The 15,869-nt window shown below is 38.8% G+C and overlaps 1 protein-coding gene across 1 annotated transcript in view; it reads left to right on the top strand.

Moving 5' to 3' along the window:
- ARHGEF10 (Rho guanine nucleotide exchange factor 10) overlaps positions 1 to 15,869 on the top strand; it is a 92,600-nt gene that overhangs the window by 46,009 nt on the left and 30,722 nt on the right. The window contains exons 18-22 of the mRNA XM_086460470.1: positions 8,158 to 8,273; positions 9,953 to 10,080; positions 10,569 to 10,669; positions 11,062 to 11,183; positions 14,713 to 14,799. Coding sequence (XP_086316596.1) covers positions 8,158 to 8,273; positions 9,953 to 10,080; positions 10,569 to 10,669; positions 11,062 to 11,183; positions 14,713 to 14,799 — 554 coding nt within the window. The remainder of the gene's footprint in view (positions 1 to 8,157; positions 8,274 to 9,952; positions 10,081 to 10,568; positions 10,670 to 11,061; positions 11,184 to 14,712; positions 14,800 to 15,869) is intronic.

Raw genomic sequence — 15,869 nt, 5'->3', positions numbered from 1 at the left:
GTCTCAGCATTGATGTCATTACCAGTTGAGAGCAAGGTATTAACAGCTGACAGGGAGGTGAAGTGTGTTAAAAGTGCTTTATCAGAGTTGAGACTTGGGAGGTTTGTTTCCCAGCTCTGCTCTATATGTACTGGGTTGCATGTGGTATTTGGCTTTTTGTCTGTGATTAGGACTTGAAGAACTCCCATCTTGTGTGGCAGTGAGAGTAAATCCATGAAAGAGTTTTAGAGGCTCAAGTTATCAGATTCAATAATTAAGCTCATAAAGATTACCTTTAGGTGCTTACATGATTAAAGTATGGTTAGACTGAATAATGTCATTTCATGTTTATGATAATGCTCTTCATGTTGGTTGGTGATGACGATAGGTCCTGACTGTACTGGTAATAAGGCTTGCGTACCCCATATCTGAATTTAATAGTTTGTGTTCTAGTAATCTCAGGGCTTTATTGCTTATCACTTAATACTATGTATGTGTTTGTGCTGCTTCTTTCTGTGCTAGGTTACTAAACCCAATTGAGGGTTGTGGTATAAAACTACATATGAGCAGCTGCTCCGCTTCTCATTGATGGCTGACAGCTGAGCTCTTGTTTTCTGAGGTCGTTCCTGACTTGCCATTTGCTTCAGTTTCTAAACCTGAAGGCTGATAGCACCTTCTAAATATTTGTGTAGTTTGGACCTGAGAGTATGATGTAATCTTAGGTGAGCTACAGTTTAGTTATGGTGGCTCAGATTTTTCAGGAGCATGCAACTGTGGAGGTCAAGAGTTGGATTTGGTGTGAAGGAACAAACAGGTAAGGCAGAATGTCTGCTTTTCTTATACTTACATCTTAAACCAGGATTTTGAATTCACTTTTTTTTTTTTATTTTACTGAAATTCCAAATGGCTATTAAAATGTTCTCATAATGGAGAAATGAGAAGACATAACCCACCCACATGCTTGTCTGAGGTGTCTATGGAAACAGGAGCAGCATGAGTGAGCAAGTGGAAGGACACAGATAGGAAGAGGGTGGTGGGGAACCTGTCAGGGGCTTTGCTTACATAACACAAGGTGCAGGAAGCTTGTAGTTCAGCATCTAAAAATAAAATCTCTTCTGCTTTGTCACTGGCTTTAACACTCATACAGAATTTCCAGGCAGAAGGGATCGGAGATACAGGGGCACCTCCCTTGTGCATAGATGGTGTTTGGATTTGTCCAGTTCTGTGCAAGAGCAGGTTTCAGTGCCGCAGGGTATCTGCATCACTGGCCTTCCAGCAAAAGCTAGGTGTTCTGGTGCAAAGGGTTTTGTAAAGGGAAAGGGAATAGTACTCAACAGATGGGCACCAATATCAACTGCTAAATGAATGACAATGTTTCTGGTATTCCCAATATTCATAATCTTTTGCTAGGTCTGTTAATCCATTGCTGAAATAGATGGCTTGTATATGAAAATTCCACGTAAAGGTCTTCTTTTCTACTTGCACTGAGAAAATTAGTTCTACTAGACCTCCGCAGGGAGAATGTTTTTCCTCTATTTGATGAGTTCTTTTCCGCAGAGCAGCTGTAAGGCATTTGTCCTGTGTGTTTTGTATACCAGTGTATCTGCAGGAGCAGGATCCAGTACCAAGTATAGAGGAAGAATTCCTCAATTGCAGTAACTGAATCTTGGGCCTTATTAATGGTTTCTTGTTTTCCTTCTTTAAATTAATTATCAAGCTCTTCAGAGTACAGGAAACTGTTTTACTTCAGGTGTAACATTGTCTCTCAGTCTCCGTTCTTGTCCTTCCTGAAGGTGGGCATCTTAAACTGAGCAGTGGGATCCTGTCTGCCTATATTATTACTTGATGAAAAAAAATCAGTAAAACATTTCCAGGACAATCAAAGTCACATTTAAAACAAAACAGTTGAGTAGTTGTGACTGCTTTTAGGAGTTTTAAATATATTACTGCTACAACATCATAGTTTAACCTAAACATGTTAACAATCTCATGAAATCTGTCCAGTTTATTATGAATTGATCAAGAATTCAGCTGGTGTCATGATGCTTTGCTTTCCAGAACACTATATAAGCTTCTCAGATTTAAATGTAGACTTAAATGTTGCAGAAGAGGCCTCTTTTTTTTTATTATTTGTTCTGAGTGTATAATTCTATACAAGTACCAACTTGTTATGCCTTCCTCAGACACAGCAACTTTTAAAGTTACCTCCCACATATGTAACTTCTTCCCCCATCCCAGGTGATTTTTATGCTCAAGATGAGGATTGACTCTTTTCCAGATCTCTTCCCTTCATAACACTTGACGTTTCAGTATGCTGCCTGGATGCACGCAGATGGCTCAGTGGGAGGAAGCAATACAAATGCGCGCAGCCTCAAAAACCAGATTGCAAATGGCAAGTCAAATTTGGGATCTACCAGCCTTTCAGAGTAGTCGTCAAATCTGGCATGTTCTTCAAGCGTATCATTAATTTTGTGTTACCCCTCAATAATGCTGGAACTATAGCCAGGGACGTGGTCTTTCTCAGTTTTGGTTGATTTTCACATGTGAGCATTCGTGAGCTGCTGTTTCGTGTAGCACCTCGTCTGACTTCAGGGCTCTGCATCTCCCAGAAGCAAAGTAGTCTTTCTAAAGACCTTGAATTTCCATGACACATCGGTTCTCACTTCATGTCAATATGGCTTTTGCCAAATCAATTTATAGTGACATGTTGTGGTTTTGAACCATGTGAGAGAAAGGTCATTACCATAGTCATACTCAAGGCAGATCTTGTCAAGATTAGTTACTCTGCAGTAAAAGAGATATCCAGGAGTGTATCTATTAGCAGTATTTGGCTTTAACATGTTATACAGTACAGAAATGTTTGCAAGAATAGTTGCAATATTGAGAATATGCTGAATGAGGCTTTTATTTTTATTTGCATGCCGTTTGGATTTATGTAATATATATTGCTTAAAAAAATCCTCCTAATTGGGAATAAACAGGAGTTTAGTATGGGAAGGGACCACTGAAGCCATTATGTTTGCTTACCTTGGAATAGATGTTTAAATTATGGGTGACTGCATCTGCTCTAGGCATTGTAACACTTTGTCTTTCCCCTTTAGTAGCCTAAATCTGTGATAAATTAGTAATTCACAAGTGAGACTCGGAGCACACAGCAAAAGCTACTGGAAAACGTGTACAAACAACAAATCACCACGGTAAATAAATGTGTCCCTCGGCAATTGTTTGAGAGGAAGAATAGGGCGTGATCAGTTCAGGATTACAATGTCCAATATGCTTGTGGGGCACGTGAGAATTGGAAATTTAGAGGAACCAAACAGACAGCAATCCCAAGGGTGCGGCTGCTCTGCCCACGCATTAAAGCAGCTGCTCCTGTGCTGGCCAGGCAGGGAAAGAGCTGCAGATGCTGGCTGTGCTTCCTAGGAAAGCAGCCTGCTGCCAGAGGTGGGAATTCTGCCCCTCTGCCCACACCCAAGCACTAGTACACAGACACTTCTCTTGCACGTGTATATTTATGCACAACCTTCCGAATCCTAATTTTGCCCAAGCCAAGGTAAACTGACTTGAACCACACCCAGGGAGTTTCCTGCAGGCTTTGAAAATGCCTGGATGTAAATAGGATAAGTTTGTTTCTGTTTCAATTATAATTACTTCAAACCAGGCAAAACCGGTGAATTTAAAGCTGTGGTGTTGAGACAAACACTGGAAGACAAGCAGGTAAGATGAAGTATTTAGTATTATGTTCAAATATATCTTGGCTAAGGAGCAATTGTTTTAAAAAGCAGAATCTTTCCGCAGCAAAAATAAATTTAAACTTTAGCCTCCTTTCCTCCCTCTAAAGCAAGTGGCAGTTTTGTTTTCTTTTTAACCTTGAATATATCTCATAATAATGCTTAGCAAGGACTGAGGTATTTTGCATGCATTACTGGTTGTTGGCAGTAAACTCGCCTGGTGCAGGGAGACGTGAATTCCTCTGGTAAAATCTTAGCAACAAAGGAGTTGATGAAAAAAATTCCTGCTAACTTACACGTGGCCAAGATTTCACCCTTGATCTGTAGGTGGAATGCAAAAAACGTTGCCTCCGAAGCCACATGTGTGGTTATCGGTTACAGCATGTTGCCTTCTCTCCTGCCCGGGCACACCGTCCGCTGTTAACACGTAGGATTTGTAGATCTGGGGAGAATCTTCTCTAAACTCATGGAGATTTTTTTTTCATATTGGAAAAATAAGTTGGTTTTGTAGCTTGATAATTGGCAAGAGTGGCTTAGAAATGCGAAGGAAATGGCTTCATCATTTGTGAAATATTTCAAAGTATAAAAAGGAACTGACCACATATCTGCTTTGGAGTGAAGCCAGGAAGCTTTTCAATGCTTTCCATGGAAAAAAAGAAAGTGAACACCCACCCCAAAATAGCCTGCAATCGACTGGTCAGGGAACATGTGTGGGCTGAAGCAGCCAGTCTTTGGCTGTGAACTGAGAAACGCATCTGATGAACAGACCAGTGTGCCCCCCCCCCCCTTCACCCAGGAAAAATGCTGTCAGACAATTCTCAGGCAGATCAACTGGCAGTCAACTTTTTGTTAACCACTGGGAAGCTAAATCTGTTTTAAAAGGTGTTGTGAGTAACCCTTACAGGACCCAGTTCTGCAATGAAGTTGCTTTAACTTGTAACTCGTTATCTAGACACAAACCAAGTGATCAGTTCTCAGAGAGCTCTCTTCTGATGAGTCCATCACTGCTGATCTCTGAAGCCCGGTTACCTTTCTGCATTCCACTTCGTACTCACTAAGGACCTCCACGAAAGAATGATACTAGCTGTGGCTATTGATCTAGTCCTTGATTGACTATTAAAATTTCTTCTTAATTTGGCCACTTGTCTTCTCTAGCACATCGGAGGGTAGAAGTAGGCTCTCTTTATTATTTATTGATTTGCTTTTTGGCTTCCTTTCCTGTGCTAGGAACGTGGTGTTTAATGAATGAGCCTAAAATGACTTCCATTTGGTTTGTCTGTGACAAAATTTCAGATGCCAGGTTAGTTTATTTGCTTTGACACTCTTGTTGCATCCTTTTTATCTTAACTTATTAAAAGCTTATAAAATATGCATGGTGCAGATAAAATAGACTCAGGTGACAATTACTGCAGGAAATTCAAGATTTATGCCTTATTCGCAAGGCTGGAATGAGCATATTCGTAAGAGCATTTGAAGGTCCAGGAAGAGGATTGTAGATGACGGCTCTTTTCAGGCACAGTTGATGTGTGTACTGCACAGGGCAAGTCCATCTGTGTAAGCAGTTAAAGCTTTCTGTATGGCCTCAGTTGAAGACTGTGGCAGAAAGTCCTGCAGCATCCGAGTTGCCTGAGTGCTTGCTGTTACGTGTTGCAGGTTAGTGTCCATTCTCCAACCTGCTTTCAATAATAAAATGAAATGTCTGGTGGCTTTGTCTTCATGAAGCTGGAAAGAGTGATCCTGGCTTTTAAAACTTCAAAATAATATAATTCACTTGAATGAAAATACCCATACTATACAAGGGAATCCTCACAAACTTTCAGCTTTTCACAGCCACCAGTTGTAGATTTTTCTCTTGGTTCAAACCCACAAGGATGAATTTCAGAAATACTGGTAGTATGTTCTCTAGTGCAGCATTTTGGTTTGTTTAGTAGTGGAGTTTATAAATGACAGGTAAGTGAATGGACTTCTGCCAAAAACTCAACTAAACTGCCAATTACTTCTAGTCAGTCTAAATTTTTGTTTTGCAGAAGTTATCTTTTTATTACAGAAATTTGGGGCAAGAAGGATTTCGTTTGTGTTCTTCACAGAGCCAAACACACTATCAAGGCTTTTGGCTAGATTTCACCAGACTTCTGCTAACAATGACCCATCCCTGTCTTTGCAAGTAGCCACATCAAAATCAACAATTTAATGTGTCTGGGAACTAGCAATTCTGGTTCCTAACAAATTACAATTATTGCAGATACTGCAGTAAGAAAAAAGGTGTAAGCTAGCAGAAGAGGGATGCAAGGAGAAGTGTTTACAACTCTCAGATGTTGATTTTTCAAGCATCTGGATTGAAGGAAGTAAAAATGCAGCTTAATGAAAGTATGTAGTCTGCAGTTCCAGAAAAGTGGTTTGTTGGTTGGTTGTTTTTTTTTTTAAGAAATCTGCAAACATACTCTGCTGACCATAATCTTAAAACTCTTCCTCTTAAATCTACTTTGCAGTCATTTCTTTTCATTGTGGACAATAAATGTAATGATCTTTTCTTATGGGCTGATTTGTTTTTAAGGGTAAAAAAGGCTAGATTGTTCTTTTAATTAACATTCAGAACAGGCAAAGAAGGGTGGATGAAAGTTGCATCTGTTCTCTGTCTGGGTAAATCATGGTAAGTGCAGTCATTCCCCTGTTTAGTGCTCAAGGGCAATACACAGGAATCTTTTCATTGATTCAGTTTACCAGAAGATTTAAAGGCAAGAGCATAACTTGAAATTTTACGTGAATGTGTAGCATCTCAGGTTTATGTTTCATTTTCCTGCAGTGGAGAATTCGGAGATAAAGTAGCCCGTAACATTTTCCTTTAGCCTTGAAATTTTGTGCCTTTCAAGGTTTAAGGCAGACTCCTAGCTTAATACAGTGAATTGCAGTAAAGAAAAAACGGTGATGATGCCTCCAAATAGGACATGCCTTTAGAAAATACAGTTTATTTTGATACATAACTGAAAATAAACTAATGATTTAAGAACTGTTTCCTGTCTGTTTATTTTTCATGTTTATTCTGGCTTATGCTATTTTGATAAATTTGTGTTTGGTTTGTTGCATTTTGGTTTATACACCGGCCCCTGTAGCAGACTTGGGGAACGGAGGTGCTATTGGTGTCTTGGCTGGCAGCCGCGCTGTGTCCATGCTTCTGGTCTGTCTGCAGAGTGGGTAGCCGTTGTATTTAGACCATGTTCTTGCCAACACAGGGTTGAAATCCTTCTGGTCCAGGGGAGTTTGCTGCCCGCAGACTAGCTTCCAAAGTTGTGGTAAGGGTAAAGGATCTGATGTTTGAATACTACACTGCGTGAGCTAAATGATCGGCCGGGGTTTCCTGGACAGATAATCCAGCCTGGTTCCTGTCATTCAGCCAAGGGAGAACATGCTGATTCTGTGTGAGTCAGGGTGGGGCTTTTTAGAGGAGAGGGAGAATGTTGTTTCCGCAAGAATTACATAGCCATCCTGCTCCTAACATCATGTCTGGGAGTCAGAGTGTATTAGCAGGGTTCTGCAAGCTTTGCGCGCATATTTAAATCCTTATCCTACTAACCATAATATTTTTCTGAGTTAATGTTACCTCATAAACATATATACTTATTGATGGTTAGGGCTGAATATTTCTGCTGGAGTTAAGATTTGTTGCTGATCTCAGTGCAGATCCTTTTTTCACTTAACCATGATTGCAATAAAATTTCAAGTGGTTCAGTGAAATTGCAGGCTCGTGCTAGAGTTAGGATGTGGATATATGATCCAGAACTGTCTTGCGATCAAGTAAACAAATTCTGAGTTTTAAACCACCATAGTGAAAGCTACAAATACATTTTTTGGCTTCATCACGTGACCGGAAGCAGCCTTCAGGATATTTAAACTAAGGTGTAACAGCAAGTCTGCTGCTTGGTGCTAAGCAGAACTGCCACGTCAGCAAGAGACTTTCGGGCCAGTGAAGCTTTGATACTTGCTGCAGTTCTCGTGCATATTGCTCTTTGTCATACTAGGTGAACAAACTTGAATCTTAATTGTAGAAGGTGATGATAAGGTGAGCTAGAAGGAAATGCCTCCTGTGGTAACTCCTGGACATGTGAAGCTAATATGTGGTAACATACTATTACCTATAATTTCCCGGATGCATTTCACAATTACCCGTCTGCAGGGATGTTAAAAGCACCTGGAGCAGCAAAGTGAAATATCGATGAAATATGTATGAATAAATCTGATCTTTCAGAAGCAATGAAGACCCTAGCTGCAAATCGGTGCATTAGTTGTTTTTACAATCTAGAGAGATCATCACCAATTTGAATAAGCTTAATTTTCATAGTGTTAAGAAATAGCAATATATGTCAATATTATTATCTTTGTCATGCTTTTCTCCTTCAACTGAGAATTACACTTTTTATTATATATAACCTTCTGGTTTTATTCATTTTAGACAAGCTCTGTATGGGACCGGGTCAACTGTACCATGATCTGCAGAACCTTTTACATGACTTGAATGTAGTTGGTCAAATTAGTCAATTAATAAGCAGCCTTAAAGGAAACTATCAGGTAATAACCAAAGCTGGATTTATTTTTTCAAATACATTCCTGTTGTAAAGTAGCATAATTGTCTCTCCCTAGGACCTGTGCAAGACATTCTTTAGTTCTCTCTGTAAAGGGTGTAGTAATTTTTACCTCTAGTAATCCATTTACTGTTAACTGTTTAGCATTATAAGTAGATTACAGCTGTAATCTTGTTTTTCTTTATTGTTTTTAAGCGTAGGTGGATACTACAAGTGTCTGCATTTGCTCAGTAGCTGATAAGCTTATGTGGAAACAGAATTACATTTTGATCTTAAGAAATTGGATTCTTGCAGTTAGACGAGTTAGGAGGAGGATGGTTGTTTGGAGGAAGCTCTTGATGCCCATCCAAGTTTATAATCCTGGCTTTTGGGGGGAGCTCTACTTAAAATTGAGTGCAAATCATAAAAATATAAAAGGATTTTCAGTGGAATTTTGAAAGTAATTTGCCTTGGCTTTGTTTACATCCCTTTTATTTAGCTTATGTTCTGGCAAACAGATACAGTACTTTAACACTGAGTTTCAAAGCGAGTTCTCCACGGTCTTAAGACTTTAAAAAAAATTGCTTTTATGCCTTTTGTTTAATTTGCTTTATGTATGCTTAGGCACAATTTTTAACTCCTACTTGCCACCATAGGCTGTTAATATATATGTATGTGTGTGTGTGTGTGAATATGTATATGAAGCTGAGTTTCTCTTGGGATGTCTTACCTTCAAAGTCAAGGGCATTAAATAAAACATAATGTTTTGTGAAAATATATTCTGTGATGGAAGTTTGAGAACAGTACTTTTGGACAAAATTTCACATGTATTTGAAGGTGAATTTCAGCTGCATTATTTGGAATATGTATAGCACAGATACCGTAAGACCTTCACTCATTAACATGTACAAACCCTTTCTGCCTGTACTGCCAGCCAGAGACAACTGCATTTTGAAAACTCAGAATTCAGTCAATGTTTCCAAGTAGAGATGTGTAAGATAAATAGCTCAGTTGGGGAATGAAGTCAGCTTCTCTATTTTTGAAAAAGATATAAATTTTCATAAAATTCTGACTACAGAAAATTAGTGTACTTTTGTGTGTGAACACTCATCAGTATTGATGCTTTAAGTGCCACTCAGGTGTGCTTTTACCCTCTGTGACTGAACACTCAGCTTGCAGAGGGCTATTGTTTCAGCAACCTACTTAAACAGATTCCAAACACAGACAGTGTTCATGGTGGTTCTGTAAACATTTTGGCTCAAAGATTTAAGCAAAACCATGTGTTTGGCAGTATGATTTGTAGACATTTTCATTTTTCTGGTTTTCTTTAGAAACAGAATTTTTGGGTACTATATAACTACTCATTGAAATGAAGTAAAAGGGTTGTGTGTACACCTGCTGCAAATTTGTATTTCTTAATCTGAAAAATACTTGGGAATGTCAATTGTGTATCATCAAACTGAGCAATGTGAGATTAAATCATCAGATAAAATACATTAGCAAATTTTTTACAAGTATTTTTGAAATGTGTTTATAAATATGGCTAAATTATCCATGAGTAAAATGTGGACTAAGTGAGGCTCAGGTGCCAGGAATTGTTTGTTATTTGCAGAGATTGCCTTAGTTAGGCTGTTGGAAATAGGCCAGTAGGCTGGCGTTGAATCTTAGTTTTTTTTAATTTTTCAGAACTTAAACCAATCTGTAGCCCATGACTGGACCTCAGGTTTACAAAAACTGATTTTGAAAAAAGAAGATGAAATCAGAGCGGCAGATCGCTGTAGAATTCAGCTGCAACTCCCAGGAAAACAGGACAAGTCAGTAGTAATCTTGATTACAAAACTTTCTAAATGGGTTTATGTATTAGACACAGATGTACCAGGGAGGATTTGGGCATCTGTAGCTCTTCCCCCTCTTCTGTCTCCACAGTTAGCCTCAGACTTCTGTTCTCATGCCTCAGCCCTGGGAACTTGCATGATCCAGGGCAGTGTTGTTGTCTTTCTTCCGTTCCTCAGCCTGCATTCCAGGTGCAAGAAGCAAGAGAGGAGCCATGGCAGTGACAGCTAATAGGGAACAGCCACTGTTAGATTCTTTCACCAAGGAGGGTGTTCTCATACCATTTCACGTAAAGTGTTTGAAGGTTGGGCGTATGGCATATCATAGCCTGCATGCTTATATCGGAGCTGTGTCTTTGTCTGAGTATTAGAAAATGATGACATTTTGTCTTGCTCAACGTTTCTAGCCTTGACTGTATCTCATACTCAGTGTATTTAGAGTGGCTTTTTTTCTTTTTTTTGTCTTGCAGGTCTGGGCGACCCACTTTCTTTACAGCTGTATTCAATACTTTTACCCCTGCCATCAAACAGTCTTGGATCAACAATTTACAAATGGCTAAACTGGCCCTTGGTAATTCTTAGTTACTTTAATTTCCTATCAATTTAAGATAGCTCTCAATGTACAGTGTATTTATTTTTATTTTTTAGAAAATTATTTTTTTGTGAAAATCTATCTGCAGATGTTAAAATTGCAATACCTACTGACAAGATCATTAAGAGAACACCCTTAACGTTTTGCTAGTGTAAGGTGTTCTTTTTTTGCATTATCAATATGTATGTAATCTACTATATTGATTTTTTGCTCATTGTTTTACATTGTCATTTATGCATATGTGGCATAATAACAGCCTGATCAGTATTAACCGATCCTAACAGAATTCTCTTCTGTTCCTGTAGAGAGGTGTAAGTGATTATTCAGCGAAAGAACTGTGGGATGTTTGTTGTTTGTTCTTTGCATTACAGCGGAGGATAACCTGTTAGGTTGGTTCTGTGTAGAAGATGATGGGAATCAAATCAAAAAGGAGAAACATCCTCTGCTTGTTAGACACATGCCAGTGATGATGGCCAAGCAACAGGAGTTTAAGGTGAACAGAATTTTTATGAGATTACAATTGCTTTTCTTATGTGATATAACTGCCAAAAAATACCATATTGTAAATAAATCTGTTTGTTCACATCTGTTAGTTCTCTAGAGTTACTGCCTTGGTGTAAGACCAGTAGCAATGGAACATCCAAGAGGATCACAGGAATGCAAAATACTGCGATCTTTGGGCACTAAGGAACATGGTGTTTATTTTTATGTGGTATGACATTCACTTTCAGATGTAAGCTCATCAGTCAGTGAAAACAGAACTGCTGGGAATTTTGAATTGTCTTAAGCTTTCCAAGATTTGAGGCCACAAAGTAACTTGCAGCTTACAAAGTGTGTGTGATCTCCATGATAGCTGCCCTGTACCTGTGTAACTATGTTGAATCCTTCTCAAATTTCTGATTTTCAGTAGTGCACAGACAGCAATAGTTTTAAAATAATTTTTAAAATTCAGTTTTATGGAGTCTTATAGAAAATCTAGTTATGTTCTGAACAGTGATACAGAAATCATCTTAATGGTTCATTTCCTGAAGTAATATATCATTTTGAAGTCTTATTGACCACTGGCTTTAATGATGAAAATAAGTACAGCATGTCCAGATCAACAGATGGAAGGGAAGGGTGCTGGATACTGTTTTTTTCCTGTGCATCAACAGGATTTCTTATTGATCATTATCAGTCAGTTAGGCTTATGCAAAAACACTGATGGAAATAAAATTGTATATGTATGGCCAGGATCCCAATGTTAAACTAACATCATTGCATGGGTATTGCTTAAAGCGGTAAGTCTGCAGACCCTCATTGCTAGGACAGCCCACACAGGAGGGAAGTTCAGCTAGCAGCTTCCCTTCAAGTGTGAGTATACAGGCCTGGATGTTGGGGGAAAATAGTTGCTAGCTGGAAATACATTTGAAGTGTGTAATGGTGTTAAATCAAGCCATTCCTATGATACTGGTTTTCAGAACAGAGCAGCGATTTACAGCAGCCAAAGTCTACTGCAAGTCTCTGGTCTGCCATACCGCTGTAGTCATTCTTGTCTTACTGAACAGTCAGCTTTTTTCTGTATTGAATACTTTCTGAAGTCACCACTGGTGAAATAACCAAGCTAATTTAATTTTTTGCGGAAATTTAAAATAATTATGTGTCCTTGGAGCCGGTGCGGTTTTGAGTCCTGTAGGTCCATGCCAGGAGCCTTGAAGGCCGAGGCTCAACTCCTGTAATCAAGTTACAACAGGATCTGCTTGTTTTGAAAGAAAAAGAAAGCCTGTTGTCTGTACAGCTGGGTGATGGTCCTTGCCTTGGTCATCTCAGGAGAACACAGCGTGTGGCAGTATTTGGTTGAGCTCTGGGTCAACTTTGCCAGTTTTGCAGTTCCTGAAGATAACATGGGCGTGAGCCCAGCTGTCATGCCTGATGCTCCTAAGTCCTCAGTATTACTGGAACAGATGATTGAAGTATTAATGATGGTTTTCTGCAGCCTCAGCTGCAGTTCGGGTGTCAGGTCACAGCTTGGAGTGGGAAGACATCCTTTGCTTGGCTGATTCTGCTTGTTACCTCTCTGCGTGCTGCTCAGGCTGCCCAGTGGTGTAATGAGCCTGCCTCGACTTCTTCCATCAGAGCACATTTACACCCCAGGTAAAGGCCTTCTGTCAAGACTGAGAGCTGAACTACCAGGGTTTAACTATGGAAAAACAGCATCAGTTTTGACTAAGATGCAAAGTAACAGAGATGTAACAAGCAGCCTGAGAAATACCCAGCATGCAGGCTGTCTTTTCACTAGTGATGTATTTAGCTGTCACACACAACTACTGTAAATCACCACTACAAGCAGATAGCTTCAGCATGGGTTAAATGAAACATGCTAAGACTGGCATGGATAGCTCTTTTTTTTTTTCTTTTTTCTTTTTCTCATCTATCTATTTCCATCTTTTATCCTTATAGTGAATTGCTTTGGTGAATACATAACATTATTTTTGCTACTGCTAATCACTTGGGGATGCCTGCTGACTTCAGGGAGATTTGTGAAATTCTTTGCACTTTTGAAAATTAACTAAAAATTAGCTAAACTGTAAATTTAGAACTCTTAACTTATGGTTACTCGTTTCCTTTTTTGGTTTTTTTTTTTTTTTTGTAAGTTATTCACTGTTGGGAGGTGATGTTGCCAGGTTATGGTGAAGTTGTCTGAGTTAATACTAACCAAGTCGACTCTAGTACTGCAGTGTAATCACAATGACATTGAACTCTGAGACGAGAACGTTAGTGTGAATTACAGAAAGTCTTGTCTAAAAATGTAATATCGCACCTCATCAGAAACCTTTTTAGTCTCTACACGGTTATGAATTGCTTGTATATATTTTAAAGTGTTTACATAAGCTTTAGGGAGCTCTGCCATTGATATTAGGGAAATTAGGGAAAACAGAAATCCATGACTGCTCATAAAAGTGCCTGTTTTCAGAGCCTTGGTGCTTCAGTGATTTTCAGAGTTGAGATTGACTTAAATACAGCTCTTGAGTCTGGCGTAGCTTTCAGGTTTTTCTTAAATGGCCTGTCCATGTAATAAAATCATGAGTATGGTTATTAATTTACTGACAGTAACATGATGACATGAAGTTGAGAGGGAGTTGGAGTATTATGGGTGATAACATTAGCATTCAAAATGAGTAAAGCATCTGGAGAAATAATTTGAGGGGAAAAAAAAAAAAAGGATGATAGTCAGTAGGAGAGACACATGGTATGCTCAGGCAGAAATAAAGAAATTCACAAGTACAGATTGAGGAGGTGGTTGAGTAGAAGGTCTGTAAAAGTAATTTTTAATAAACCAGCAAGCTAAGGGTTGGTTAAGAATGCAGTATTGTTACAATAAGCAAATAATCACTGGGATGTGTACAAACAGGCTTCGGAAGAGGCAATCATGATAGTGCCGCTCCCAGCTATGCTGGAATAGCGTGTTCAGGTGAGAAAGTTCTGGACTGTCACATATGTGAAGCTGGTATATCTGCTGGAGAGATGCTAGTTGGAAAAGTGATAATAATCAAGAATTTTAAAAACAAGGATTAAAAAAATCTATTTTTAAATTGAATTAAGTGATAATATTAATTTAGCCTAATGAAGAGGAGACCCAGGCAGGGTCATGGCATCTATCAGCCTTATATGTAAAAGGACTCTGCAGAAGGGAAGTACCTGGTGGCTGAGATGAGAAGTAACAGACCCACGATTACAGCAAGGGTGACATTAGGTTGAGTATTTGGAAAAACTTTAATAAAGGTCACGAAGCACTTGGGCAGATCAGCTACAGACTTTGTGGTCTTTGGCTTTTAATGTCTGTGAGAGTGGATAAGGAATGTATCAGCAACAACACACGTGCAGCTGACCCTGCCAGTGGGAAGCTGGACGAACTGAACTGACTTCTTGACTTCTGTGATTCTTTGATATCCATAAATGCTTTAGTTAATTACAGACTAAATTAGGCAGAAATAGGTGTATCTTTTTAATGTGGTAACTGCTCTCTTTTCCTTTGTTTGAAGGTTGAGTGTGCTGCTTATAATCCTGAACCATACCTCTCTGGTGAAACGGAGCCAGATTCCTGTGCTGTGGAACATGGTTTTCTTTGGGTAAGCATAATCTTTAAAAGCTAAAAAGGGGGTTGTGTCCTGTTTCTCTGCACTGGTTTTTGTGACTCTCAAAATAATTTCGGGTTGTTTAGGGTTTTTTTTCTATTTGTTTGAGTTTTTTGTGTTTTAGGATGGACTTCTATGAAGGGCAGCTAGTCCATGTGATCTCGCTGTTCTCTGTAGGGTGTCACTTACGTGATTTGTTAGTGCTGCACAGAACGAATTCCAAAGTGCTGAGCACATTCAGAAGTGAGTTATGTGCTAATTTGTAATGAGGGCTGCTAAACCACATATGAGCTCACACTGTCCTATTGTCCGTTTCCATATTTTAAAAACGTTTTAGCCATAAATAATCTGTTTAAGCCTGCACATAGGAAAAAAAAACCCACCCACTATTCTGGCATATTGTTATGACCCCAAATATGCAGATATTCCAGCAGACAAAATGAGATAGCCAATACTTTTTTTTTTAAAAAAAAGCTAATGATTTCAGTAGCTTTTCTTGTTACTGCAGTACTGAAGTTTTAGAGGAACCCTGGTGAATTAAAAGTAGAAGTTAGAAATAGCTTTTGTCAGTGGCCTTTTTCAAGGTGACCCATGTAGTTTCTTTTTGTCTTCACTATTTGTAAACAGTCATCACAAATACATGCCAATAAAGTATTTCTACTGCCACAAAATGTTCGTTCTTTCTTTTATGTGTTTTTTTCATTCATATAAATGTAAGAGAGTTACTTAGTTCTGGATCAGGGAGAAGCTTAGGATCCTGTATCAGCAAGTTTACAAAGGGTGTTATATTAGTAATCCTTCGTTCTGGTGGGACACAGCATTTCTTTGTAGACCTGTTACTGTGCAACGAACAGGCCTCAGCTACGTTATCTGTTTCAAGGGAATCAGAGATGACTTAGAACACCAGTTATTAAAATAATATATTACACAGGTACTTACTATAATTGCGTTACATTGTGTGTATATAGGAGTCAGACATCAGAATAGGCCTTAATATTCCACCTTTCAAAAAAGAACGAACTGTTTTTGTGAGTATACGAGGGAATTTTGCCTATATAGTGTTT

Source organism: Leptosomus discolor, chromosome 2 (assembly GCF_034619465.1).
Source record: "Leptosomus discolor isolate bLepDis1 chromosome 2, bLepDis1.hap2, whole genome shotgun sequence".
Classification (NCBI taxonomy): domain Eukaryota; kingdom Metazoa; phylum Chordata; class Aves; order Leptosomiformes; family Leptosomidae; genus Leptosomus; species Leptosomus discolor.
Note: the sequence above shows the minus strand (reverse complement) of the source record. Positions and strands in the feature narration are given on the sequence as shown.